This window comes from Canis lupus, chromosome 20, assembly GCF_003254725.2.
Source record: "Canis lupus dingo isolate Sandy chromosome 20, ASM325472v2, whole genome shotgun sequence".
NCBI classification, from domain to species: domain Eukaryota; kingdom Metazoa; phylum Chordata; class Mammalia; order Carnivora; family Canidae; genus Canis; species Canis lupus.
The window spans coordinates 24,675,808-24,695,694 of record NC_064262.1 but is presented as its reverse complement, the minus strand read 5'-3'; the positions used below and the strand labels follow the sequence as shown (position 1 = coordinate 24,695,694).

The following is a 19,887-nucleotide window of genomic DNA, read 5'->3' as shown; positions in this document are numbered from 1 at the left end:
GAGCTTGATACCTACATTTTCTTTCCGGTGTAATGACCAAGAACATTTGTAATGGTGGCTGCTCCATCAGTCTGGGTCTCTGAAAGATTGCAATGAACAGAATCCCTGCTTGTTTGTGTTGGACAAGAGTGAATAATGAAATTTTGGTGATGTAAGCTACTTAAATCCCCTACTTTAGTCTATCCTTACATATACATGCTGGCTTTCATGCCACAGACATTTGCATTCACAACACTTATGAGGGTTGTTTGGTTCCTCTTCTCTTATCCTTAGCAAGGCTAGAGATCACTGATGATGAGCCTATACCACAGGAATATAGCTGCATCCCTAAGTGCCCGCTCAGGTTTAAGTATGAGCAAGCTGCAAATAGGTTATTATACCATGAAAAATTTTAAAGAATTAATTGCAGTCATTATCTGCCATTGTTAATTATATATGTACATATTTAACCATTTTATTTAATGATTTAGTGGCTCTCAACTTGGGACAATTTTTCCCATAAGGGACATTTGAGAATCTCTGGGGACATTTTTGGTCGTCATATCTTTGTGGAAGGTGCCACTGGGAACTAGTGGATAGAGACCAGGGATACTGCTAAATACCTAATAATGCACAGGACAGTCCCCCTCTCCTTCTGCCATGACAAGGAGTAATCTGGCAGCAAATGTCAATCCTGCTGAGATTTAGAAACTCTGTGGTACAACAACCAGAAATAAAAATTAAATATTCTTGCAATTACTGTGGTACACCAACAAATTTGCTTTATAAATATTTGATTATTTGGGGGATTAAAGTACAATTAACTCCTTATCCTCTGTGTTTTCTCTGCTGTGTTTAATGTACTCCTTTCCTATTTCTGATGCCTATTCCACAAGAATTTCATTTCTTGTGTCTACATGTTGAAGACTACTGCCCCCTGATATCCCTTGCCATTTGGCTTCTTAGTGATTTCATGAGCTTAAAAAAAAATTCAGATCATGATTGAGGTTAGAAAGAATCAACAATTATTGTTTAATTTCATTCATTCCATTTGGATTATAAAATAATCTTCAAACAGGGACAGGTGTTGATGTCTCATGTTTGACAGTGGCCTTGGTTCTAACAGTATTTTAAGCTTAAATATTATCAAATAACTTAAAGGTCCAATAGGGTAATTCCATTCAGTCTCCAGTCTTGTACAATAATTCAGTCTTGCAGTAGAATAGTAAAGCATAGTCAACTTAATAAATATTAATGATTAATCATTAATATACATATTTAACCATTTTATTTAATTATTTAGTGGAAAGATAAAAATACTACATTACTATACCTCTAAATCTATCAGTTTAGTCCGACAAAATCAAATTAACAGTATGACTATTTCCCTCTGACTTTAATTTTTTTCTCCCCATTTCTTGGGGGGCATAAAAGTATCTCAAATATATACCAATAGTGCTGTCCATTTATGGTAAATACTAGCAGATAGTAATTGACCATGGTTTGATACAGAACTAGACCTGTGTAATGGAGGAAAAAATATTACACCACCTTTCTTTTTTTAAAAATATGTATTTATATTCATTTATTTATTTGAGAGACAGAGAGAGAGGCAAAGACATAGGCAGAGGGAGGAGCAGACCCCCTGTGGGGAGCCCCATGCGGGGGACTTACTCCCAGGTCTCCAGGATCACTACCTAAGCCAAAGACAGAGGCTCAACCACTGAGCCACCCAAGCATCCCAACACTACTTTCAATTTTTTTTAAAGATTTTATTTATTTATTCATGAGAGACACAGAGAGAGAGAGAGAGAGAGAGAGAGAGAGAGAGAGGCAGAGACATAGGCAGAGGGAGCAACAGGCTTCCCTCCGGGAGCCCGATGTGGGACTGGATCCCTGAACTCCAAGATCAGGCCCTGAGCTGAAAGCAGAGCTTAACCGCTGAAGCCCCCCAGGTGTCCCTCAATGTTCTGTCTTATACCTCAGGATCTTTATATATTGTAGTCAAAAGAGAGTTGCCTTTGGAGCCAAATATCTCTATATGACTATGTACAAATTATTTAAATTCTTCAGGATTTAGTCTCTTCATTTGTAACACTATTCTTATAAAATTTAATTAAAACATGAAATTAAATGAAATAATGTAGATAACACATAGCCATGGACTCCCTTTCTTAGTTTAAGCCCTGAATTAACCACTATTGATGTTAAAGTATGAATGAATAAATGCTTTTTCTTGTAGGTCAAGCCAAGATATAGCAAATGGGTAAGGACATACACTATTCCTTTTGTGAATATTTCTGTGGTGTAGCCTCCTTTGACGTCCAGCTGAAATCCCACACCAGCTGGACAAAATATCATGTCTCTTTGGAAATCTTTTATTTTAATTTTGTGAAATAGTTATTATATTCTAATTAGGGGCTGCCCTCTGTCCTCATTGTTTAATTGATTTTTTCTTGTGAATATTGATTTTCATGTGAAAATGTGAATTTTCATGTTTTATCTCAATAGATAAATCATAAGGTCTTTGAAGTTAGGAATCATATGTGTGTTATATGATATTATACACATATGATTACTATATACCTTATAGCACACATATACACACACTTTAGTATAGTCAGGCTTCTATAACAGAACCATAGATTAGGTGGTTTATCAGCAATAGAAATTTCTCACAGTTCTGGAATCTGGGAAATCTAAGATCAAGGCTCTGGCAGATTTTGTTTCTAGTGAGGTTCTTATCCTGTTTCATGAATAGCTGTCCTCTCTCTGTGTCCTCACATGGTGTTAACTCCCTGGGTCTCTATTATAAGGGCACTAGTCCCATTCATGAAGGCTCTACCTTCATAACCTAATCACCCCCAAAAGGTTGCTCATCAAATACCATCCCATTGGGGATCAGGTTTCATTTCTTTCTTTCTTTTTTTTTTTTTCTTCAAGATTTTATTTATTTATTCATGAGAGACACAAAGAGAGAGAGAGGCAGAAACATAGGCTGAGGGAGAAGCAGGCTCCATGCAGGGAGCCCGATGTGGGACTCCATCCTAGGACCCCCGGGATCATGCCCTGATCCAGAGGCAGATGCTGGACCCTGAGCCACCCAGGCGTCTCCTCCTGGGGATCAGGTTTCAACATGAATTTTCTTTAAAAGATTTTATTTATTTATTCATGAGAGACACATACAGAGAGAGAGAGAGGCAGAGTCACAGGCAGAGGCAGAAGCAGGCTCCATTCAGGGACCCTGATGTGGGACTCGATCCTGGATCTCCAGGATCAGGCCCTGGGCTGAAGGCAGTCCTAAACTGCTGAATTTTGAAGGTACACAAACATTCAGTCTCTCTCTACGTAATCGATAATTATTGTTTTGATTTCAGGAACATTACTTTATACAGTGCCTGCCCAGAATGTAGATTGGGGGATGGTAATAAATATTTTTGAGGAATTGAATATCCTTGCCACTAATTTTACAGTCTCTTGTTTTTCATATATGTGCTAAATTTCAAACACTTAAAAGACAAGTTAATGTGTTTTAATATCCCTTAGTATGATCAAATTCAGTGACTCACAAAAGGCAGTCTTCCAGTTACTAATCTGTTGAAGCCTCAAGGGAATTAAAATTAACCTCAAGGGAATTAAAATTAACACACAGGGAGGGGCACCTGGCTGGCTCAGGTGGAAGAGCATCTGACTTTTGATCTTCTTTGATCTCAGGGCAATAATTCTGAGCCCCACAATGGATGTAGAAATTATTTAAAAATGAAATTTCAAAAATTAAAATATAACTGAGGCCAGTAATGTACAATCAGTAAACCTGATGTTACTATCTGCTTAGAGTTTTGTGTTTAAAAGAAACAAAATTCTATGAAGTATATAATGTTCTAGACATTACAAACCCCTTTTTCAGTATGTGATATGTATTACATTTATATTCAAATAATAACTTCTATTGCTTCATTTAAAGCATTAAGTCAGCCAACATAAAAGTCTTTAGCAAGGAAAAATATCTCAGTTTGCTGTAGCTATAGCCTGAAAAGGATAAATACAGGAGGATGTCATTTGTTAAAAGGTAACAGTCACAGGTATTCTCTCTTTACTTTCATTTTACATTGCTCTGGCCAATTTCACAGCTTCAACCAGTACTGAACAGGGAAATTGGAAAACAGCAGAATCGATTTGCAGAGTGGTGTCCTATTTCATTTATACCTTCTTCATCAGGGTTGCTATCATTCTTGTGTGGTATTATTGTCAACAGTAGCCTGGGCACAGCTGATAATTGCTAAAAGTCATTCTCTTAAAGTGGAAGCATAAAAAAAAACTGAAATGAAACAAGGTGACTGTGCGATTTTCTCATTTTCCAAATTTGCTGTTTTCACAATCCTTCATCTTTGCTAGAATTTAATGCAAAGACTTTTCCACTGTCAAACAACCACGATTATAGCAAACTTCTTTCTTTTTAGTTCTTAGGTAATAAATATTAAAATAATAAAGCTTTAAGTATCTAATTTGAACCAATAGAGGTTCATATATATGGTTTGCTTTTTCAATGTTCATTCTTACTACATTTTGCTTTAAATTCTAAATACATGAGAACTTGCTTCATAGGATAATATAGCTCTTAATGCATTAAGAAAACTGGTTTACCTCTGCTGCTGCCTTTCTAGATTGACAGCAAGTTCTTATAAAATTAGAAATAAAGTCATTTAAAAACAAAGCTGTAGCCTTTGGCTATTTAGTATCAACCCTGAAACAAAATCTCCTTTGTATTCTTAAGGATCATTGAGAATGAATAGTGTGGGACTGTTGGCTCAATTTTTACATTCTCCTCCTTATTCTTTTTTTTTTTTAAATGTATTTCTAATGATGATGAAATCTTTCTATGTAATGCCATCTGCCCAGTAGAATGGAGTCTATTTACAGTGTCATATAAATGGCATCCTTGTAATTATAAATGTTCACTTTTTTCCCCATTTATATTTAGATTAGCCTTGTTCTTCATATTTTGCCATTCCAAATTTTCAGAAATTTTTGTAAGTTAAAAAATCAGGGCAGCCCAGGTGGCTCAGCGGTTTAGCACCTGCCTTTGGTCCAGGATGTGATCCTGGAGTCCGGGGAGAGTCCCACGTCGGGCTCCCTGCATGGAGCCTGCTTCTCCCTCTGCCTGTGTCTCTGCCTCTCTCTGTGTGTGTGTCTCTCATGAATAAATAAATAAAATCTTTAAAAACATTTCAGAAAACTTCCTTTTAATCAATTAAGTAATATTGCCAAGTCTATTAGGTGAGAATGAAATGAAAAAGAAAACTGGCCAAATTTCTTAAAGCTTAGATATATAATGAGGACAGAAACAAAACACAAAGAAGAAAATCTATATTTCAACAGGCTTGAAATATAGAACACCCAATTAAATTTGAATTTTAGATGACAGATATTTCACTTAAATTATGTACTAAATATTGCATGTCCTGTATCTTTGTTTGCTAAATCCCTAAGGACTGATGCCCTCTTTGTCTTAATATCTTCAACATGGTTAAGCGAAGAAACCTCTAGTATTTTCATAACTTAGAAAGCAACAGCATTAAGATCATAAAAAAATGGAAATTTAAAGTTCTGAGTAACAAAAGTTACATCAAGCTTATTCATGCAGAGCCGTACAGACAGGGCTTACAGGGTACTCTCAGAGTGTAGACACAGTGTATATCAATGTTCATACACCCCAGCCCCAAGGAAACTTCAATTCTTGCTAATTTGAATGGAATTATAGCATATATATTTTTTGAGCTCTCAAGTTTTCAGCAGAGCTAGGAGAGCTGGGTTGTTTTTCATCATTCTCTCTTTCTCCATCACAACTTACAATCCAAATTCTTTTTTTTTTTTGAGATTTTATTTATTTATTTATTCATGATAGACATAGAGAGAGGCAGAGACGCAGGCAGAGGGAGAAGCAGGCTCCATGCAGGGAGCCCGACGCGGGACTCGATCCCAGGTCTCTAGCATCACACCCCCGGGCCGAAGGCGGCGCTAAACCGCCGAGCCACCCAGGGGTCCCCATCTTTCTCCCAAAAAGCTTGCAGCCTATGAAGCAGACGGAATCCTCGTGGTGATTCGCATGGTACAGGTGAAGGCCCTGAGCGCTCAAGAATTAAAAAGTCTTCTCTACTTAGTAAGGGAGCAGCCAGGTCTTCAGGTTCGGAGCACCCTCCAATATTTCTCCAAAGGAAATCCCAGGCTCTCTAGCATCCTAACTCCTCCACTTCCCAGGAGCAGAGAGGAAAGCATCCCGAATCCCCTTGCAGCCTGCTTTCGCGCTCTTGCAAGTGGAACAGGTGTTCTCCGGGCGCTCGAGGAAAGCAAGGCACAGGTGGGAGTTAGAGACCTCGTGCAGACCAAATGAATCTGCAGAAACCAGAGCATTCGGCCGGTGGGGGGGTGGGGGGGGGGGCGATGCTAGATGCTATTTCAATTGGGTGTCACAGGTGACTCATCAGAGAACGGCTTGCTTTGGGGCCTCTTGATATTTTACTTCAGGGTGGAGTGTCAGATTTCCTCCGCGTTTTTGGACCACAGCCCTCTTGGCCAGGTCCTAATTTTTCTGGTTTCACAGCTCTCACGCAGAGCCCGTTTTCATACCGGAAGCTAGTTGCTGGCGAGAGGTTTGGGGAATGAAGAACAAGGTGCAAGGAAAAAAAAAAAAAGAGGAAAGGCGAGCCAGGGGCCTGGAGAGAGGCCTAAAATGGGGAAATTTGCACTTGAAGAGCTTTCCCTACCCTAGCCCCTCAGAATGACAGCTCTACTCAGCCAGAAGACTACGTTTCCCGGCAGGCACCGCGCGCCCCACAGACACAGGCTGGCGAGTTCCCAGCTCTCCACCTCCGCCGCAAGCAGCCAATAGAAACCACCGGCGTGGGCCTCCGCCCTTCTCGGACCACGCGGGAGCGGGGGCAATAAAACTACACTTCCCGAAGCGCCTAGCGCGGGTCGTGGCCAATCGGAGCGCAGAACTCGGAGGCTGGGGGCGGAGCCGGATGCCTAGGCCACCCCATTGGCCAGGTGAAGCTTAGAAGAGCCGGAACCCGGGAGCTGGAGAAGCGAAATGACATTTCCTCTTTAAATAGCTGGAGCCGGGGCCCCGTCGAGAAATGGCCGCGTCGGCAGGTGGGTCGTGCGGTGGCTAGGGAGGTGTGTTGCGGGGGGGGCGCGCCGGGGTCCCGGCTCAGGCTGCGAGCTGGGGAGGTGGCGCAGAAGAGGCGTGAGGGAAGGATGGGGATGGGGAGGTGGGGAGGGATGAGGGGAGGGAGGATGGATGGGTGGCGTGGAGGGCGGTGGGCGGTCCGGCCGGGCAGAGATGGGGAGGCCGGGTACCCGCCGCCGCTCCGACCGGTGCAGCAGGCGGTTGAGGGGGTTGAGCGGCGGCCGCCGTCCTTCGAGCTTCCCTCGTGAGGCTCCTGCTCCGCCGCTCCCGGCCGAGCCGCCGGTGCCGCCTGCAGGTCCCTCCGCGAGCACGGGGCAGCGGGCTCGCCGGGCTCCCGCAGGAGCGGAGGGTGTTGGACCCGCATCCCCGCGCCGTCTCCCCCGGATCCCACTCTGCGGCCCCACTGGGTGCTGTCTGTATACACAGATGTAGTTTTGGAGGTGGGGAGGATGTGTGGGGGGGTGGGGGGGGAAGGGAGGGGGGAGGGGAGGGGGAGGGGTGGGGGATGGGGAGCCTGAACGCCGTAACTGGCTCCGAACTTCTTGTGTTCGTTCGGTTTGTTTTTTTGTTTTTTTTGTTTTTGTTTTTGTTTTTTTTCTCCTAGATTTGAATAAGGCCTCCCCAACGCCGAATGGGATTCCATCTTCGGACACAGCCAACGATGCCATGGACCCCTTCCATGCGTGCAGTATTCTCAAGCAACTCAAAACAATGTACGATGAAGGACAGTTGACAGACATTGTAGTGGAAGTGGATCACGGGAGAACCTTCTCCTGTCACAGAAACGTCCTGGCTGCGATCAGCCCTTACTTCAGGTATGACGATGATGGTATAGAAGCTTCGCTTTGCTTATCTTCACCGAGGTTGCCTTCATCGCTCGGTATTGCCCGCTTGATGATAAAAAACGGAGAGGAGACCATTAAATGAAACCCACCAGTTTGCCCCCTCCAAGTAAATAACAGGCCCTGCTCTATTGATTGGGCCCCTTGTTTTTGACTTGACGGATGCTTCTGGAACCCAGGTGGCTGGTTTGTACGTTAGTGAGTCTCTCTTTGTTTCTTTCGGGTAAATAACTGCAAAATCTAGACCCTGTGCTGCTCTCAGCATGGCAGCCACAAGCCACATGTGGTTATTTAAACGTCATTGTTTTAAATTGAATAAAATTAAGAATTCAGTCCCCCAGGCAAACTAACCACAGTTAAAGTGCTCAGTAGCCGCATGGAGGTAGTGGCTGCCAATTGTACAGCCCCAGATATAGAGCATTTCCATCACTGAAAGTTTTAGTGGACAGTGCTGGTCTAGAATTTGTTCCAAGAATTTGTCCGTGAGGCACAGTTCCCTGGTGCCTGTAACTCTTAGCATTTAAAGCAAAATAGTGCTTTCTTTCGAAAATGAATTACCATTCAGTAGGTGGTTTTAATGCCATTGGGGTAAAAGCAATGAAATAAAAATGAACGAATGCATCTTAAGGCTCCAGGCTAATGATTATTTCCATGGTTTCCAGAAGTGTTTGCGGGTTTTCATTCTCATTACGCTCTTTGTGTATCCGAAAGTTGGAACAGCAATATTTCAAAACTTGGGTCTAACAAAGAATTTTATACTTTTAAGAGGAGAACACTGATAAAGACAATTCCCGTCTTGAGTTCAACTTCTTTTGTTTCAAGTGCTCACTTTTTAAAGTCCTTCAGTGTTCAAAACTGGTGCCCGAATGACAGCTAGATAATCTCAACTACACTCTAAAGGTGGTTTGTTGCTGTTGTTGTTTTTTTTCTTCTGAAGGTGCTTGCCTTTATAAGCATATAGCAGTATACTGTTCCAGGCAGTAGTTTCTGGTTCCTCTTTCTCAGAATACTGGGTTAAATATAGTCACTTCAGTCTGATGCTTGTGATGTAACCATTTAGACTTGCCTAGGGATAGGTCATTGGACTGTTAAGTATTAACCATCACAAGGGAGTGAGCTGGAAGGAAAAAAGAAGAATCTCATGCACAGAAGGTATGAAGTTTGGCCTGGTGAAGTTTGGACTGCTGGTGGGATTCACTTATCCAGACTATCTGTTAGATATGGTTAGTTCGTCTGTGCATTTAAATATATGTCCTAATTAATACTGATCAAGTTCTGGGCTAAGCTTACTTTACATATATTGCTTTACATATCTTTACAATCCCATCTTTACACAGTTATTCCCATTTTACTTATGAAAAACTGAGGTTCAGGGAAGTTAAATGACTGCCTAAGACCTCTAACGACGAAGTGACAGAGGCTGGATTTGATTCCAGAGTCAGGCTTCATAGTCACTATTAAAACTTTTAATGAACAAGAGCAAGCGCCCTTTAAAGTTGCCTTTGAGAAGTTTCTATTGTATATTAGATTTGAACAGTTTTTTAAAAATTGAAGCTTGAAAGTAGGAAAATGTATCTTACTGAAATTTTATACTCTGGCTTGTATCATTTAAATGTCATACTTAACTAAAGTTAGTTTGAAGACTTAGACAAATCACTTTAAAAGAAGTATGCTACAGTTGATTTTCTTAATTACAAGAAATTAAGGAAATGCTTGGAAAACTTTCTAAGCAATAAGATACATGGATTCAGATGAAGGTATTTGGCTGGGAAACTTAGGGATTAGGTTCTTATCTCTTGCTAGAGGTTTTTGTACAGAAGTTTCTTGGCACTGGTGCTGCTCCTTATGTGAGCCTCTAGGAAGACATACTTAATAGTTTCTGAGTCTTGCATCACTGGTGGAAAAAAATAAAAATAGCTTGAAATCTGGCATGGTTGTTTCATGGTCCCAGTGACTTGTCCAAATTAAAATTTGCATGATTATTGGAAACTTTCTGCTGCTCGGGATTGTGCGCGAGGAGGTGCTCCATCTCTACATAGCATTTACAGAAAGATCCTGTTAGAACAGAAGAGAACTCATCAAGTGTCACACTGTGCCTGTGTGTGAGACCAGCCTATTCAAGTCAGTTGAGTTCCCATGATAAAGGAGTATGTGGTAATGTTCTCCTTTGGGAGTTAATCTTTGCCTAATGAAGGGCTTTATTTTTCTTTTTAATTGGTTGCTGTATAGCTGAGTTTTTCAGCACCTGAAATGGAAAACCTGCTCATGCATTGGGAGATCTAGTTTTCAATCATGAAAAAAAGCCATTGTGATATGAAACTTAAAATTTACGTTGTAGATGTCAAAGTAGGACTAAGAGATGGTTAATCCAGGCAGCGAGCTGGATTCTTGTACCCTGCTTATCTCCAGTGTTGCTCATTGTATTTTAAAATTAACTATTTAATGGTATTTTCTTATAATTTAGCACTTCAAAATGAGAGGGGTCTGGATCTGTATAAACAACTTTATATCAATCGGTGTTAGGTCACCTTCTTCAACAGACATCTACTAAGCACCCTAGGGCAAACAACCTTTTTCCCTTTTTTTTTTTTTTAATAACTTTGATTTAATTTTTTGTATTTAATTTTAAAAGCAGCCTACAGGACAGGGGGGAAGGCAAATGATGTATATAAGGGACTAATACTAAAATACAGAGCTAGGCCTTTGACTGCTTAATGTTTTGGCCAAGAAAGTCCCATAAATGCACAGATATTTTGAATGAGAAATCAATGAATAAAAACTTGCTTTCAAAGGCAAAAGCTGGAGACTTTCAAAATCATTATCTCCAAAGCGTTAATTATTCTTAAATTCTCTTTAGAAGTGTGCATTCTATTAACCCTACATAATCTTTATTTATTTTCAGATGTACATAGGTAAAATGTGGTAGCTTTGAGAACATTGAGTATATTTCCTTAAGCAAAGATTTTCAAAATGTCCAAGAGAAGGTGAAGTGATATTCTTTATATTCCTTATAATGATTAAGGAAGCATTCAAAAGATAATAGTTTTAAAAGGAAGTAGGTAGAGATTATGAACTTCTGAAGAACATCTTATTTTTCTGAGATGAAATTTTTAAAGATTTTTAAAGGACCGGTTGCCTTGTATATTTTCATTGAGACATGAAAAGTTTAATCAGACAGTCTATAAATGCTAACGTATCAATACTATGGGTATTGTTAAATTTTCTTTTTTTTTTTTTTTTTTTTTTTTTTTTGTTAAATTTTCTGATTGGTCTGGTGAGTTAAGATCTCAGGTCCCCTAAGGCAACTTGACCAAGAAGCCTGGATAGGGGCTCCAAGGAAAACAAGGTGTCCTGGAGTATTCCATGCCATCTTGTGGGGTGCCGTGATTAGGTACACTCTCTTTTTCTCAGAGTTGGCATAAAGTGGACTGGCCCTGAGAATAGGATTTTTGAGATTAGCCAGCCTAAATCCTTATACTAGATGATCAGCTTTTACCCCCATTCAGAATATCAGGAAATCCATAGGAAGTATTTTTCAGTCTCCAAGATTTTCTTGGTGGTAACTGCATACTTTAAAAATTTTGTCACAATAATTTTTTTTTTGGAGTGCACATATACTGTTAATCATTCTTTCCTTCCTAGATCCATGTTCACTAGCGGCCTTACAGAAAGTACTCAAAAAGAAGTTCGAATAGTTGGTGTTGAAGCTGAATCGATGGATTTAGTGTTGAACTATGCCTACACCTCCAGAGTGGTTCTGACAGAGGCCAACGTTCAAGCCTTGTTCACTGCAGCTAGCATCTTCCAGATTCCTTCCATCCAAGACCAATGTGCTAAGTATATGATCAGTCATTTAGACCCACAGAATTCTATTGGGGTCTTCATCTTTGCTGATCATTATGGTCATCAGGAACTTGGAGATCGATCAAAAGAATACATTCGTAAAAAGTTTCTGTGTGTCACCAAAGAACAAGAGTTTCTCCAGTTGACAAAAGACCAACTGATTAGTATATTAGACAGTGATGATTTAAATGTAGACCGAGAAGAGCATGTTTATGAAAGCATTGTAAGGTGGTTTGAACATGAACAGAATGAAAGAGAAGCGCACCTTCCAGAAATTTTTGCCAAATGCATACGTTTTCCCCTGATGGAAGATGCCTTTATAGAGAAAATCCCACCTCAGTTTGCACAGGCTATAGCCAAGAGCTATGTAGAAAAGGGCCCATCCAATACCAATGGCTGTACACAGAGACTTGGAATGACTGCATCTGAAATGATCATATGTTTTGATGCTGCCCACAAACACTCAGGAAAGAAGCAAACAGTGCCTTGTCTAGATATAGTCACGGGAAGAGTGTTTAAACTATGCAAACCACCAAATGATCTAAGAGAAGTGGGGATTCTTGTATCACCAGATAATGACATTTATATTGCAGGAGGGTACCGGCCAAGCAGCAGTGAGGTCTCCATCGACCATAAGGCAGAAAATGATTTCTGGATGTATGACCATTCCACCAATAGGTGGCTCTCCAAACCCCCCCTGCTGCGAGCCAGAATAGGCTGCAAACTGGTGTATTGCTGTGGTAAGATGTATGCAATTGGAGGTCGTGTTTATGAAGGTGACGGGAGAAACTCCCTAAAATCCGTAGAGTGCTACGACAGCAGGGAGAATTGCTGGACCAGCGTTTGCGCAATGCCTGTTGCAATGGAGTTTCATAACGCTGTGGAGTACAAAGAGAAGATCTATGTTTTACAGGGTAGGTGCCTGACTGGTTTATTCTCCAGGAGAGGGTAGCAGGTCAAAAGTGGTTTACTTACTTATACTAAAACAGATGTTTGTTCTTGTTAATTGAGGACTCCTCTGGCTTTCTTATCATAAACTGCTGCAACAGTCTGTTCTTTAAAGGATGTATAAAGGCAATAGATTTTTGAATCAAAAAAGGCAGGCATCTTTAAGTTACTAAAATGATTTTGTAAGTTTTTTATGTTCTTAACTGTGTTTTGACATCCTGTGGAATGAGTATTTTTGAAAACATAATTTAGTGAAATACCAGTTCAACATTTTGGGAAGACTTTCAGAGCCATTTTTAAGACTAGGAGAGAAAGCTTGATACATGACTGTTTTACTCTTCAATAATACATAATCAAGAGGTGCCTAGCAGGTACTTTTTATGGAACTTACTGGATTAGTTTAAAGGAGAAGAAAGAACAAAGAATTTTGCGATAAGCCTTATGATTGCGAAGGTCATGAAACTTAATTATAAAGAGTTTGAAATTACAGTCTTTAGATTTTAATTTCACTGCAGTGTATGATATCTTCCATAATATGTTTTCAGTTTTTTTTCACTGAAAAGCTTTGAGATGTCCCCTTTTTCTTTACGTTTGTTATTATAAGCATCTATTTATATCTAATATATTTAGCTTTAAAAAGTGTTTTGTTTAAACTATTGAAGGTTAATACTCTGGCAAAGGTGAGTGTAGAGTAGTAGTAGAAAGAAGCACCAAGTAAGTATAAGTAAGATATTTGATCCGGTCTTCTAATTTGTGATACCTAATGTTTTCTCTGTGTTTGGCTCCTTAAACATTTTAGTTGCTTGAATGTTGAAAGCGATGATGATAATACTGGCATCCTTATTCCTCTTCTGGGTTTCTTAATTGCTTATATGTTTTCCTCACACTATTCGTTTATAAAACAAGGAAAAAAGCGATTCTGTGTAAATATACATGATTTTTTAGCTCTTACACCATTTAAGAGTATGTTCTTCGCTCTCATCTTTTATTTGACTAGAAATGCCTGAACCCACTTGTTTAAACTTCAATATCAAGTTAATTCTCCAAAAGGAATATTAACTATCTAGTACCTTACTATAGTTCAGTAGAAGCACGGGCATGATTAGGTTTGCTCGTCTTGCTGAATATGGAAGATAAGACTGGATGTATAATCTGTCCAGGGTGGTTGGACAGGTTATATCATCCAGTATGATGAAGCTTTCTCTACATATACTTTGGTCTTGCTGGCTAACCATTAGATAGAATTAATTAAAAGACTTCCAGTGGGAAGGTAAAGGTTATATATTAATGTAAATACTAAAAGTAACAATGAATTAATAGAATTTCAGGACTGGAATGAACATTGCTTAATCTGAGGTTATATCTTCTATAAGAGAAATCTGAGGCTCTAAAATTTAGTTTTCTTAATTGCTGTCTGGTTTAAGTTATTAAGAAGACTTCATATTTTAAAAATTAACTTGTGAGTCATCTTTTTATAAGAAATTTGTAGAGAGGTAGTGCATGTTAGGAAGTTTTGTTTTCTATTGTCTTTATTAAGAATCCTGTTAAAACTCAGTGAGGGTAATGTTGGTAAATTGAATTTAAATAAAATATTTTTTTAAAAAGTCAATGAGGGTAGGGTATATATACAACCAAAAGCTGGTGGTTTAATAAGCTCTTCTAAGAAAAATTGAAATTATAGTGTTACTAAGTAGGCAGTTACGTTTGTAGATAAGAGTAAACCTCGTTCAAAACAGTTTTGAAGGGGAAGCTCAATTTAGAAGTAGGTATTTCTAATCTAAACAAAGCTTCTTTATATAAATAAAGTTGATATAAATAGAGGCTTATGCTGCACTATATGCGGCTACTGGAATATCACTTAATGTCCATAAAAGATCCAGATTTTTAAATCAAGGATTTTATACAAATATTATAGCTAGCCAAATTCTTGTAAATCTTCACTAGTTTAATTCTTTTAGACATTTTTATATTGGCAGTCTGACTCAGCCACACCCTTTTATCATCAAAATAGAATTGAAAGTGACCTGAAGTCAACTCCATGAACTGTGTGTTTTCTATCTTATCAAAGCCATGTTTTGTCCTCTTAACGATTTGTGTTATAGCAGCACTAAAGGAAACATATTAATGGCCCATAGACATAAATCTGAACAATTCCATGTGCTATCTTCTAATTAATTAGCATATAAATGTGTAGTGGCTTATTCATGATGAAGCTGTATACATACTTTGATCTTACCGACTAACCATTAGTGATAATGCTCTTTTAGAGCTGGCTTAAAATAAATTTTCTGAAATATACAAGTGAATGGAATAAATGGAGCCAAGCTTTCAACTATTATTCTGCCTCCAAGCCAAAGTAACTCCTTATACCTCCCTACTACAAAGCCCCAAATCAGGTTGACTATAATATTAGGTTATGTTCTGCTGTGGAATGAAGAAGTTTTAAGTTATATTATACTATATAATGTATCTCTGGAGATTATAAAAGAAATATTTTAGAAAGTGAAAGATTCAGAAAATTATGTTTTTCAAAAATTATGCTTTCGGTTCATCTAACCAAAAAGAGACATGTAAATGTATATATTCTTGGTTTTCTTTCTTTCTTTCTTTCTTTCTTTTCTTTTTTTTAGGAGAATTTTTCCTCTTCTATGAGCCTCAAAAAGACTACTGGGGTTTTTTAACCCCCATGACTGTGCCTAGAATCCAGGGCTTAGCAGCTGTCTACAAGGACTCTATCTACTACATAGCTGGAACCTGTGGAAATCATCAACGAATGTTTACTGTAGAAGCCTATGATATTGAGCTAAATAAATGGACTCGGAAGAAGGACTTTCCATGTGATGAGTCCATCAATCCATACCTTAAACTGGTACTTTTCCAGAATAAACTGCATTTATTTGTTCGAGCTACTCAAGTGACCGTTGAAGAACATGTCTTCAGAACCAGCAGGAAAAATTCCCTTTACCAATATGATGACATCACTGACCAATGGATGAAAGTGTACGAGACCCCAGATCGCCTCTGGGACCTTGGCCGGCATTTTGAATGTGCTGTTGCTAAACTCTACCCTCAGTGTCTTCAGAAAGTACTTTAATGAGTAGCAGGCCTTAGTGAGCTCACTGGCATCTTGTGCTTGGAGAACTTAGTCTTTCAATGATACAAGAAGTGCTGTCAGTATTTAAGAAGCTGAGAGAGTTTGTACATGGCAATGGGTGCTCTTAAAGATTACAGTGTAGAGAGGGATTTCTTTTCATCCTTGTGATGTTTTCATTTCATTAAGCAAAAGGTAACAAAGTGCAATTATCAGCATTTTTTTTCTGGTATATAGTAATCATTTTCATTCTAGAATTTTGTGATAATTCATCACTGAGATACCAGATGAATCAACAACTATGCACTCTTATAAGAGCAGTTAGGGTATTATGGTTAGAGACATCCAAACTAGTTTGTTGTGACTTTTTATTTTAAATACGGGTAAAAATTTGAGGCAATATCACTAGGACTTTAGCTGTGACCTCTCCAACACAGAGAAGCACTAACTTAGATCCTCATTCTATAATATATTTGTGTACTGTTTTCAAGTGTACTGAGATTTAAGTGTGTTTTTAGAGTAGGTTGATGGAAAACAAATCCGTCTAAGAAAGAGCTTTTACTCTGCTTGTTTCATATTTCCCATGTAACTTTAAGTTAAGCTAAAGTTTTAAAGTAGCAGTTGTTTTTATTGTTGTTGTTGTTGTTGTTGATAACTTTTTCAAGTGCTGACACTGTCTCATTATTTACGAATCCCGAAAAGGGCTTAAATTCGCAGGTGGCTGGTGCTAGTATAAGTGAATTCATGGGTCTAGCTCTATGGGTTGAAGTTGTTTGAGCCTGTGCTTACCTTTCAAGTTGGTATGCTGGTTTTGTGGCATAGTACTTTACCTGTTGAACTCTTGTGATTTCACAAGATTCTCTGCTTAAGTGATAGCAAGATCTCTAACTGGACTCAGTTTTAGAATAGTGAGAACATGACACTCAGTTTGCACTAACATGGGCCATTTTGTTGCCCAACCTCCTTTCCCATCCTCCACCCATCCCTTCATTATCGGTACAGTGAAAGGTAACTTATTTCTCTTCTGCACAGAGCATAATGTGAAGTTTTCTACTTGCTTTTACGATTTTGTTTTCCAGAAACCTAAAACTCCTTCAGTTGATCTAATTTAATGGCTTTTACGTTACATATGACCATTAAAACCTCACTTTTTTTTGTTGTTGTTTTCTCATTTTTGCACTTAGTAATGTATATTTTTACATTGAAAACCTTGTTCTAGCTGAAAGTAATTGAGAAGGAAAGGGTGAGTATAATCATAGCATTGTAGGTACTAAATCGCTTTTCCTACTTAACGGATGGATTTCTAACAGTCAGTAATAGTGACATAAAGGACAAACCAACTCACTTGTAATACCTAAGGCAGATATTTGGATCAGTAACTTGTTTTTTACTATGCCTAGAATAACTGATAAAGGACATAAGGATAGCCCACAGTCTGTCCTCAAGTAGAACATTTTGATTCTCTTAAAGAAAACAAACTGGCATGGTTTGTATTAAAAACTCTTGCACAAATTGAAATGTGATACTGTGAAACAAATTTAAAACATTGCCTCTTTGCATCACATACCTCGTTTTTCAGAAACTTTCCAAACTGCTTGTCCTTGACCTCTACAAGTAAGGAATGTTTTCTGAAGCAGAATTTAAAGTGGACAGCATTTATAGAATTAACATTTTAAAATCTAGTCTTGGGAAGTTGGATATGTGGTTTCTTATTGGCCTTGATAGTATGTCAATAATCTCTTTATAAACTTTGTCAACCACCTGTTTTTTTTTTTTCTCTTTAGTTTTTCTTTACTTACATGCTGTTTTGGGGCTTTTGCTGTGAGTGTTTTGAAGCATCTTTCCAGTGTTGCATTGCGGAGGGGAGGAGAAGACAAAACTAACTTTTGCAAGAGATGTTCATGTAATTTATTTTTGAAAGCTGTGTTGAATATCTGAGATTTCCTGCCGCTTTTTGACAATCTTCTGTATTTATTTAGAAAAATGTGTTACTTGAAAACATGACATAGAACAGTGAGTTAACAATTTACATGTGCCGTGTGATATATAGGAGTACAATATACTGTGGTTAATTCTGCAGATTTATTCTGTTCATCTGCACAACAGTTGATCCTTTGCTATAACTATTTATACTGGGGGTGTGATCCAAGTATAGTGTGTCAAAGCCAAGGTTTAGAATTTGCTATGGGAGTAGAATATATATTGAATTTTGTATGAAGAACTATTTGTTTAAATTATATAACTGGGATATTTTGCCACTTTTAAAATGATTTCAGAAGAGGTCCTAGAGAGCTAAGATTAGTAATTTGTGTGGGTATATATGTTTAGATATTTAAGGTACATTTGCATAGTATAATGGGAATATAAGTAAAAGGCACAATGGGGACTACAGAAGTAAAATATAGGCTAACATATGCCAGTCCCACTTGAACTTTGTTTTTGCATTTGAAGAATGTATGTAGCACTTTCCTATATATTTTTTACATATTGAAAACTGGACTTGGTATAACTATGTTATAGGAAAGTAGAAACTGTATTCTTTATTTTCCATCTTTGTTTTCTGTTATCCTACAAAGTTGATGCTTAAGCATCTGGCTGATTTCTCTGGTGCATGAGGAGAAGTGGGTGTGCTCTGCAAGGAATCAGATTCCCTATGTGAAGCAGTTTCAAATGGCATTCAATGTTCAGTGCTCAGGTATGGAGTAAGTACTGTAGTCCTTTGGGGGCAAATGTGTAGATATTTTTAAACATTTTGCCATAATTGCACAATTTTATGCATTTTTACTGATGGCATTGTTTCTTATAATAAAACCTTTTCTCATTAAAAACTTCCATTGTTGTAACTTGACCTCTGCCTAGCGAGTTCCACAGAATTAAAAGTTGGTGAAAAACATGAAATACCTTCTGTCATAGTGGAATGAAATAAGATTTTAATCTATCAAATATTTGGCCTCTGGTACAAGATGAACTAGTTAATATCACCTTAGATAATGCTCCTTAAATTCAAAAGCAAGCTTGCATATATCAGTAATTCCTTTGTTCTCTTTGGTTTGGCCTGAACTTGGTCATTCCACTCCTCTCTCACACTTCACATCCAGTCCATCAGAAAATCCTGTTGCCTCTTCCTTCAAAATATACCTAGACTCTGACCACGTACCACTATGCACCACTATCAGCGGAAACTAAACTAGCCTACCTTGTCTGTCTTCTTCGCTTTGAAGTGGTGAAGAAGACAGACCTTTCTATACCCTTGAATAGTTGTAATCTATTCTCCACACAGTAGCCGGAGCGATCCTGTCAAAACACAAGTCAGATTACATGCTCCTTCTGCTCAAACCAAACCCCTCCAGAAGATGGCTTCCCATCTCCTCCGCTATGAGAGCCAGACTCCTTCCTCACTTGATCTATATACCTCACAACCCCACCCCTGGGACCTCATCCACCATTCCACCACTGTATTCCAGCTGCATGGACTGCTGTTCTTGAAGCATGCCAAGCTCTTCTACATCACTGCCTTTGTCTTTGCTGTATCTTTTGCCAAGAAAGCTCTAACAGCTCACTAACCATTCAAGCCTCTATTAAAATTCCAGACAGGACTTCCCTGATCACCTTCTAAGGAACAGAACACTGTCCTCCCAGCTGCACCCATACCACCTGTTTTTTCCTGCTGCTTTTTTCACATTTCTTCCCCTACTGAAATGTAAGCTCCATGAAGGCAAGAGATTTGTTTTATTCATTATGCACCTCAGATCTAAGCCTAGCATATACTAGGCACTCAATAAATGTTTGTAAAAAGAAATGAATTTTCCGTTAAATCTCAGAACCCTGAGAAGTGGTAGGACCCATACAATCTTCTTTGTTTTATCAGGTAGGACACATAAAGACCAGTGAGTTATTAAAGGTCATCTAACTACTTAGGGGCATGACTGGGATTAGAACAAAGATTCCCACTTTCTTTTTAAAATTAAAAAAAAAAAATTTTAAGATTTTATTTA

General features: G+C 38.6%; 1 protein-coding gene and 1 long non-coding RNA gene across 3 annotated transcripts in view; one reads left to right on the top strand and one right to left on the bottom strand.

Moving 5' to 3' along the window:
- The window catches only part of LOC118351624 (uncharacterized), a 107,542-nt gene that overhangs the window by 57,286 nt on the left and 30,369 nt on the right, over positions 1–19,887 (bottom strand). The window lies entirely within an intron of this gene.
- On the top strand, positions 6,973–18,720 carry KBTBD8 (kelch repeat and BTB domain containing 8). Of its 2 annotated transcripts, none has more exons than XM_025456516.3 (4): positions 6,973–7,131; positions 7,773–7,983; positions 11,653–12,767; positions 15,432–18,720. In XM_025456516.3, the coding sequence occupies exons 1-4, from the start codon at positions 7,116–7,118 to the stop codon at positions 15,893–15,895; spliced, it is 1,806 nt and encodes a 601-aa protein (XP_025312301.1). In that variant the 5' UTR covers positions 6,973–7,115; the 3' UTR covers positions 15,896–18,720. The 2 variants fall into 2 exon arrangements, with proteins under 2 accessions (XP_025312301.1, XP_025312302.1); XM_025456517.3 differs by lacking the exon at positions 6,973–7,131 and adding an exon at positions 7,335–7,608.